Below are 9,574 nucleotides of genomic sequence, written 5' to 3'. Positions count from 1 at the left end.
ACAAAAGATTTAAGATTGAATTGCCTTTGAAAGAGGTAGGTGCCAATAGTTTCCTGTGTGTATCAAGAATGGTCCACCACCCAAAGCACATCCAGCCAACTTGACACAACTGTGGGAAGAATTGGAATCAACATGGGCCAGTATCCCTATGGGACGCTTTTTAAAATACTTTTTGCATACGTTTTGTATACTCAGAGTACAGCCAAACCAACAAGGAACTGGCAGTACATCTGTGTCAGAGTATCTCTACCGCTCTCTCTGAAATTGATATAAAACCATCTAAGTTCGTCAAAGAACGATGGGACTAGTTTCTGTGGATGAGGACAGATTTCCAGCATTGTGCTTTGTTTCAAGCAAGCAGCAACAGGCCCTCTGATGAGCAAATTCAAGTTTAGGTGGGACTTTCCAGCCTCCAATGGCTGTGGATATTTAAGTGATAATGCCAGAGAAGCTGGTGTTTGGAGGATATATTGGCACGGGTGTTTATAGGCCTGAGACAAAGTGCCAATAGAGGTACAGGGAGTGAAGGTTTGATAACTGGAAGACGTTAAACAGAACAGGAACAGCGTCTGGACAGGAACACACAACACCAAGTAATGCATACACAGGGAACACCACAAGGAACAGATAGATATACAGGGGCAATCAACCACGTGAAGGAGTCCATGTGAGTCCAATGAGCGCTGCTGCGCATAGTGATGGTGACAGGTGCATATACAGACAGCTAGCCTGGCGCGGAGGGGGAGTGGGAGCAGGCGTGACAATATCCTCCAAACACCGGCTTCGAGGATACATCAATAACAATGAGCTAATCAGGTACGATTTCACCCGGCATAAAAAATGTGCTCTCTTTGTTAGGACACTATTGTTCAGAGGAGCTAGCCAACAACACAGCTAGCAAAATAACTACAAACTGGAGCTGGAAAGACTGCAAACTAGCTGCCCTTCCTTTCGTTTGACATTTTTTCAATTGATATGTCTTTGTATATTTCCATGAAAATCACGATTTGCTGAGAAACGCTGCCTGGCATCTCTCTTTCTCGTCCGACTCCCGACCCCCTTACACGTTCATTACTATGGGACAGTTGGAGATCGAATTTGAATATTTTAAACAATGTTGCAGATGTCGGAGAGAGACTGATGTTTATACAAATCTCCGCTGTTGAAAACTAAATGTTAGTCTAAAGAAATGTGAGATAATGTCTAGATGTTTTTTATAGTGGAGATCAAGTTTATAACTTCCCTGCCTGGGCTGATGAGACAGTCAGATGGAACAGAGTATATAAGCATTTTAACGTCATAGATTTAGCTGGTGGTAATTTGTGGAATAGACACCTGCTGGAATGCGCTTTTAACCAATCAGCATTCTGGTTTATACCCACCCATTGTATAAATGGGTGATTCGTGTGTTATGACGTCTTAATGTAGGTAGCCCTCAAGAAAAGCATTATGTGTGTCAAACTACTAACAGGCAGGGTTGCCACACAACTTACTTGCCCATCAATTATGATTAAAGTAATCTCGTTCACCAGATACTTTAATTAGCCAGGGGATGAGGTCCTGATTAAGGTGTAGCAGCAGTATAAACACCACACTACAAAAGGTGAGTTTGGTCACCGATGAGCTGAGTCATCATGCCCCGAAAACACCTTATTGTACATGAGCATGCCTGCAGGAGAGAGAGAGAGAGAGAGAGAGACGGAACACTGGCTAGCAGACCTAATCCCCTCATTAAAACTGAGTCTGAACTTGCATCCCAAATGGCACTCTATACAGTGCACTACTTTTGACTAGACCCCTATGGGCCCTGGTCAAAAGTAATGTATTGTATAGTGAATAGGGTGCCATTTGAAATGCAGTCTGGATTTCCTCAACACAATTATACAGATGAGTTTCCCCGTTCCACTGTGCCTGAGGTTACGGTAAAGCCACTCACATGGAGTGGGCTTACGACTGCTCCTCTTCGCCTCAGCCTCTGAGAGAGGGGCTTCCCTGCTAGTATGAATGGGCAATGATAAAGTCCTCTTTTTCAATATGTCTAAGTCCTCTTCTGAAAGTATTACTTTCTTTGTCTCCCCAAGTTAGGCAAACAGAGAAGTCAAATAAACACGTGGTGCATAAATATCATTTGTCAAATCATACTAAACAAGCTTGCCAGGCTTCACGGTTCCGGATGCAGAATACATGCAAGAATATGGCAGCTGGCCGTAAGACTCACATTCTCCTATAACTACACATATATACAACCTGAAGTATATACACTGAGTGCACAAAACATCAGGAACACCTTCCTAATATTTAGTTGCACCCTTTTTCCCCCTCAGATCAGCCTCAATTCGTCGGGGCATGGACTCTACAAAGGGTCAAAAGCATTCCACTGGGGTGCTGGTCCATGTTGACTCCAATGCTTCCCACAGTTGTGTCAAGTTGGCTGGATGTCCTTTGGTTGGTGGACCATTCTTGATTCACACGGGACACTGTTGCGTGTCAAAAACCCAGCATCTACACTGTGACATCAATAAAGTATCATAGCTTTCACCTGGATTCACCAGTGTATATTACACTGCTTTAATACTGCTAATTCATTTGGCAGACAGCAATGTTGTATTTCACACTAGAAACTCTGAATTCAATATACTGTATATGATTCATCAAGCCCTTCTCTGCCAAGGCAGAGTTAGAGGAAGATGTAAGTATGCATTTCACCTGTTCTACTCAGCGCATGTGATAAATACATTGATTCGATTTTCTGATAGAAGATATTTGTCGCCATCTTGAGGCCTTTTCTACCTCTTTCAGGGCCGTGACAATTAAATAAATACGTGAATGTCATGCAACGTCAGACCGTCTAACACCAATATAGCTTTTGTTGAACAAGCAAATATCGCCATCAAGTTGACATACATCAATTCACTTTTATTCATTTACATTATTTCTACTATAATATAACGCTCCATAATGAATATCTTAATACTGCACTATGGATACCATTATATACCTTTATAGAAGTCATAAAATGACTACGCCAAGTTCATACCCTTCGTGTGCAACACAAGAAGTGTGTTTGTGTTTGTTTTGTGTAGCTGCTTGTAGTTATTTCTTGTGTATGTATGTAGGGTATAAACTGCGTTTTAGTCCCATGTCATCAAATGAATACCTAAATTAAAATTAAAAATTCTGAAAGATACAATGTTAATCAAACTCTGCAATACAAATGCTTTATTAAAACAACCATTAAAAAGTATGTAAGTGATTGAAAAATAAAATACATAGTTCCTCAAAGCTCAAAAAGTTTAGCACCACTTTCCTAATCGTAAGAGTAGAAGCTGCTGTCGGCCTACCCTCCTTGTCATTTTTTAATTTAGGCTAAATATCTACATCAAATTTAGAGGCTGCAATGGACGTGGATCAATGATTACAATAGGGAGAGGGCATCAGATGTACAGCATATCTAGTCAATTGGTTGGGCTTCTTAGCTTATCTTCCTAATCACAGGAGAAGCTGTAGATGTCTGAATGACATTTAGAAGCTCACATTCCTAGTTACAGGAGTGGGAGCTAATAAGGGATCAAAAGAACCAGATATAATTGTGGTGTTGACTAGCCTATAGTGGATCTTCCTTAAGGAGTATAAACTAATGGTAAGCTAGTCCACTGACAGCCTGGTTCAAATATAGCAGCATTAGGGGATTCAAAATGAAAACAGAAATGAACAACAAGAATAAAAATGTTGTATTGAGGCCAGTTGTGGTGTCCTCCTCAGATGTACCCTGGCAAAAGCAACTGACATGGGCTGCACGTCATCCAGGCTACCCATCAGAGGACCCAGAGGACTTGCAGGTGACCAAGCGTTTCCAGGCCTTCTGGACTCCCCAGAAGAAGTCCCGGATGCCTTTCCTCATCTTGGATAATTTAACTGGCAAGAAGATGAAAATAGGTAAGAATTTCAGATGGACAATTGTCTGATAAAACAATAATTATATTATTACTTCTTTATATATAATTGTCACATAAGAACATTTCCCCAGGAATACTCACTCATAGTTGGAGAATCCACAGCAATGTACATCTCTGGCTGGTTTGTAGTGTCTGTAAGGACGATGCTCATGTTGGACTGTGATCAGAATTCAAGAATGCACAATTAAACTTCAATTTCACTTCCTTTACATATTCCTATAAATTATACAGCTATACTTACTGGTGCCGATATCTAAAAACACAACCAATGACCATTCAAGAGTAACCTGAGCTTGTCTTACCTTTCTGCCGGTGGCATAATGCACCCCTCAGATTCTGCATCCTCCACATCATTACTGCATGAGTCTTCAAGGTCTGAGGTCTCACGGTCATATGAGTTGGAAACTGAGGGTTTCAAGATGGCCAGTAGCTTGTGGGAAACAATGACAGAGACAATGGAAAGCATCTCCTGATCCTCAAATAAATCGTCAATTTTCAAGGAGCGTTTCAAACGCTTGACCTTCCCAAGGTCAGTGTAGATGGCATCTGCCAGCTTCGATGTCATCTTAGAATTGAAACTTTTTTGCTGGCTTTCCATTTCCTCAATCAGATATTTGGCCACCTCATCGTCGAACAATCGGATCAGCTCAGTCACCAGATCACTGATCTGGATGCGCTGACGCTTGTTGGTCCTTTTTGGCATACGGCATATCTTCTTGACAAGCTTCATCAGGACTTCTTCTAAAATAAGCTCCCTAATGAAGCTGGTGGAACCGGATGTCACTTGTTCCACAGTGGACCACTCCGGCTGTTCAATCTCAGTCTTGATGCTGCTCTGCTCAGCTTTCTTATTGAAAGATTGATGGGTTGTCATTTCATTAAACAAGGCTGTCAATTCTTTCAAGTTGAGTGTAGATTCCAGATTTTTGGTGTCTTGAAGTTTGGATGGTGCATCCATAATTCCGTTCGTGACAAGACAGACAATGTCCTTGTGCAGCTTGGGTGCCTTGTGGCACAGTATCTTCTGTAGGGCTTCCTCTGTGCCATAGCGTTGCATCAACTTTCTATGCACAGACAGCACCAACTGAAAGATGTCTGTTGCCTTCAGGCAGACATTTGCTTCCCTCCACCTGTTAGTCACCCTCACCCACAGAGCACTGGACAGCTTGTTGGTCACATCCTCAACTAGGGTCCAGCTGGCCAGTTTATCCTGGGTCCGAGGAACAATCAGAGACCGCAGCCGGACAATGATATCCATCACCGCATCAACATGAACAATAATATACACCGGTTGGGATGCCTTCACCTCAGCCGAGCCACATCGGCTCTTAACCATGACCTTGTCCTGGTCTGTCCTTAGGCAGATGTCTGAGGAGAGCGGCCTGACAGAGACTTTGGGTACGATTGAACCCAGACGGTTGACTTCCCTGGTGACTGCACTCGCAATGGCTGTTGTCATCTCCCCACTGCCGCGGCTCAAAGCCCGCCACAGAGCATCAGGAGAGCCCATGTGCTCCTCCAGCTCTCTGCAGAGGGCACTTACAATCCTTGCACTTGAGGGGCGGGAGTATGGCGTCTTGAGATCCTTGGTCATTTCCAATGCTGAGGTAACGTCTGGGGAATCAGACATGTCCCGAAGGACAGAAACCACCATGTCCATTGCCACATCAGAGAGAGTGGTGGTTGGGGATGACACAGGTGATGCAAAGTCCTCTGAGTTAAGCTCATACCCATGAAGCAGCTTGGTGATCAGGTCTACAACCACCTCTGGTGTGGAATGTAGACTGGGAGAGTCCTTGTCGGAGGTCTCAATCATACAGGATTCAATTTCACTCAAAGCCCCTCTGACCATGTTGTTGGTCTCAGAGTCATCAGGTACATGGTTCTCTTTGAGGTGTTTGATACCTGCCTCACACAGCTCTTTCACATGGATGTTCTCGGAAGACATCACTGCTTCTTGAAGAGTAGGTGGTTGATTGGCAATGGTTGTAGCCATGATTGTCCTTACCATCAGAGGACAAAGCTTTGCAACCAGTTCATACTGTATCTTAAAGTTCTCAGAGCGGCTGTAGTTCATGGGTACCTCAGGGATGTCAAGGCCCTGAAATAGCATCTTCCGTACCAGTTTGCCCACTACACCCTCCAGTAGGCAATTAGTAGGGCTCGGGGTCTCATTCCCTCTGTCACTGGTGCTGGAAGGTAACTCTTGCTTCTTGTGAAGGCCATGAATGGCCTCACTTTGCGCAATACAACCCTCAACAGGCAACTCCTCCACTGCAATCGTGTGCATAACCACATTGACGTTGTTGGTGTGGGGTCCAATCAAAAGCTTCTTATAGGTTGGGTCTGTGACATATTGTAAAACACCCCCACCTGTCTTTAAGTTCTGAGCTTTATCTCCAAATGTCCTATCCAGGAGACACAATACTGACTCAGATAGTGGGTCAGTGAACTCCTGGAGCTCTAGGCTGCTCTCAACTTTGAAGGGGCTGAGGCTACAGCTTATCTGGGAGCTGTAATAAGAAGCCTGCAGCTCTCTCTCGGACTCCAATCTGTCATGCAGCTTTGGATATAAGGCATCTGCAATGGAGTCTGTGAGCCGCTCATCCAAATTAACAGGGAAAATATTATTCAGGCTTTTGTTGGAAGCCTCCTCTTTGGTTTTCCTCAGGATGTCCCGCACAGCTTCCCTTGGGGCAGAACCAGAAGTGCAAACATGTCCATTGGATTGTGTCTGGGTGTCAGTAAGGGATTCCTTGATCAAGAAACTCTGGAGTTCGGTGGCCACTTCCTTAGACATCTCCCTTCTGATCTTCAGAACAGCAGGTGTCAGTGTAACTTTCTCAGAGGTCAAAGGTGTCAGAACTCTGGTCAAAGTTGAGGGGCATCTGAGATGATCACCCAGACCCTCTAAGTCATCAGAGCAGGACACCTTGGCAACTTTAAATAAAACCAAACTAATAAGGTTCTGAGCCACAGCAGATGATTTTGCTGATGCTGCCTGGAGTGTCTCTGAACTAACCTGATTGGAGGCAGCCATCTTTGTTGTTGCCCTAGTAATGATGTTACTCACAGGCTTGATGGAGTAGCTCATAAACTGGGATCTCAGGCTTTCAAAGACTCCCTTCACTCTTTCTGCCTTCAGGTCTTTGTCAGTGGCAAATACACATGACTGAACAGCATAGAGAGATACAGGGAGAGGAAAGCCCAAGGGTGAAGCCACATCGGTGATATGGATGGAGGACTCTGAGGGTGTCCCCTCAAGGCGCCTCTGCAGCAACTTTATCATCTCCAGGACTCTGGCATTGTCCTGTGGTGAGGTGGAGCACTCTCCTGAGAGGTTCTCACTGTCTAGTATGTTCTGGATTCCAAGCAGTGTTGTGCTGAGTATCCTCCTGTCATGGGGAAGCACTCCCCTCAGTGCAGAAGAGGATGGTGCTGGTGTGTTGCATGGTGTTGATGCACCAGAGACGTCACTTCCACTGTCATCATCTTTTTTGGTCCTCATTATAATAAGGATTTCGTCAATGATCTCATCACTGTAGACTTCTAAGTCCTCTGTGGTAAGATGGGCCGTTGGGGTGGCGATACTCAGAGTACGACCCCCAAGAAGTTTGAAGGACGTCTCCGACCCACTGCCAAGAGGGCCTACAGACACACATTGCAGTGTTTCGCTTGATGACGAAGAACAACTGGAGGAGAGATCAAGCAGCTCCTCCTCCAAAGTCTGAGAGGAGGAAAGAATTCCCTCCATTTTCAGGACAGAGATGACATCCGCAAGTGTTGAATCTACAAGGTCCTCACCTAGTGGGCTACTCCTTAAGTGGCTGACAAACACCCCTGTAGGAGAATGGGAGACTGTGGTGGGAGATGGAGAGCCCTCCTCACCATTCACACTTGACCGCGCCTCCACAATTGCTAAAGACTGGGAGATGACAGAAGATACTAGTCCGCCAGCCCGCTCAATTATGGAGGGGAGGGAAACATCCAAAGGGGCTGGAGGTGTCACACTCCCTCCTTGGCCATTTCTATCTTGGCTGAGGCAGATTGACGAGATCTCAGTAGCAAATTGATTCTCCCGCGCAGGGCTGCTGCTAGAGTCAGGTCCAGGAACATTTGAAATGGAGCTTACAGTCAGGGAACAAGGAATGTCACTCCTACTGTCTGAAAGCTTGATGGAGCACGAGGAGGGGAGGCTGCTGGAGGAGAGGTTGGCGTTGGTCTCGTCGCTGGAGATTAAGGAGGAGAAAGGGGCCACGGTCAGTTTGACAGGGATGACAAGCCCACGACCTACCAGAGCAGATAAGGTTCCAGAGTAGTCAGTGGCAGTAGGTGGTTTAGCAAAATGTGGTTTAGCAGAATGTGGTTTAGCAGGTGGTGGTTTAGCAGGTGTTGGTTTAGCAGGCGTTGGTTTAGCAGATTGTGGTTTAGCAGGTGGTGGTTTAGCAGATTGTGCTTTAGCAGATTGTGGTTCAGCAAGTGGTGGTTTAGCAGGTGGTGGTTTAGCAGGTGGTGGTTTTGCAGATTGTGGTTTATCAGATGGTAGTTTAGCAGATGGTGGATTGGCAGAACGTGGCCTAGCAGCCAGGAGGTTCTTAGTAGAGATCTGACTGGAGAAAGAGTGTGCTGTGACAGCAGTGACTGGTTCATCAATGGAGATTGGGGAGGACCTACTGTCAGGACTCTGAGTGAGACAGATCACATTGACTTTGGAGAGTAGGGAGGTACAGTTGACAGAGCCCTGGGTTGAATCTTCGTTGGTGTCTTTGCTGATGGGGAGCATATTCTCTGCAGCACTTTCTGAAGCTCTCAGCCTTATAAGGTCAACCAAGGCAGGGATCAGGATGCTATTTACCTCCTCCAATACTGAGCTCGTTATGTGCCCAATCATGAGCAGCAAGTCCCTAACAGTAATCTGTATTTGTGAACATCAACAGAATTGATTAAGATTTACAGTATGTTGGAAATCAAAACACATATCAAATTATTTTAAAAAGTAAATATAACAAGTATACCTTTCTTTCTTTTTAGCAATTACTCTATATCAAATGTGTTGTCTCCATTGTTGCAACTTAATCATCTTCCTCATCTAGACTTTTTACATTTACCAAATTGGCAAACGCATTTCACATCATATTATCCATATTATCCAAGTATATGAACCCTATTGAAATTATTGGAATGTCTGCATAAATTAGTCATAAAATTAGATTTAATCTTCATCTAAGTCAGAACAACAGATTAACACATTCTGCTTAAACTAATAACACACAAATGATTGTATTTTTCTCGTCTATACTGAATACATCATTTAAACATTCACAGGGTAAGTTGAAAAAAGTATTTGAACCCCGAGGCTAATGACTTCTCCAAAAGCTAATTGGAGTTAGCTAACCTGGAGTACAATCATTGAGACGAGATTGGTGATGTTAGTTAGAGCTGTCTGCCCTAAAAAAAACTCACACAATTTGAGTTTACTATTCACAAGAAGCATTGCCTGATGTGAACCATGCCTCAAACAAAAGAGATCTCAGAAGACCCAATATTAAGAATTGTTGACTTGCATAAAGCTGGAAAGGGTTACAAACGTATATCTAAAAGCCTTGATGTTCATCACT

General features: G+C 44.2%; 1 protein-coding gene across 3 annotated transcripts in view; it reads right to left on the bottom strand.

The window, feature by feature from the left end:
- Positions 1-2,985: 2,985 nt before the first annotated feature.
- The window catches only part of LOC118396117 (uncharacterized), a 200,934-nt gene continuing 194,345 nt past the window's right edge, over positions 2,986-9,574 (bottom strand). Inside the window, exon 10 of one of the 3 annotated variants that reach the window (XM_052465551.1) lies at positions 2,986-3,915. Coding sequence is in view for 2 of the 3 variants with exons in the window: in XM_052465552.1 (XP_052321512.1) it covers positions 4,255-8,626 (4,372 nt within the window). In the remaining variant the exon portion in view is untranslated. Of the gene's footprint in view, positions 3,916-4,037; positions 8,627-9,574 lie in introns of those variants that run through there. The other 2 variants (XM_052465538.1, XM_052465552.1) reach the window with 2 other exon arrangements.

This window comes from Oncorhynchus keta, chromosome 17 (genome assembly GCF_023373465.1).
Source record: "Oncorhynchus keta strain PuntledgeMale-10-30-2019 chromosome 17, Oket_V2, whole genome shotgun sequence".
Classification (NCBI taxonomy): Eukaryota; Metazoa; Chordata; class Actinopteri; order Salmoniformes; family Salmonidae; genus Oncorhynchus; species Oncorhynchus keta.
This window is presented reverse-complemented; position numbering and strand designations above follow the sequence as displayed.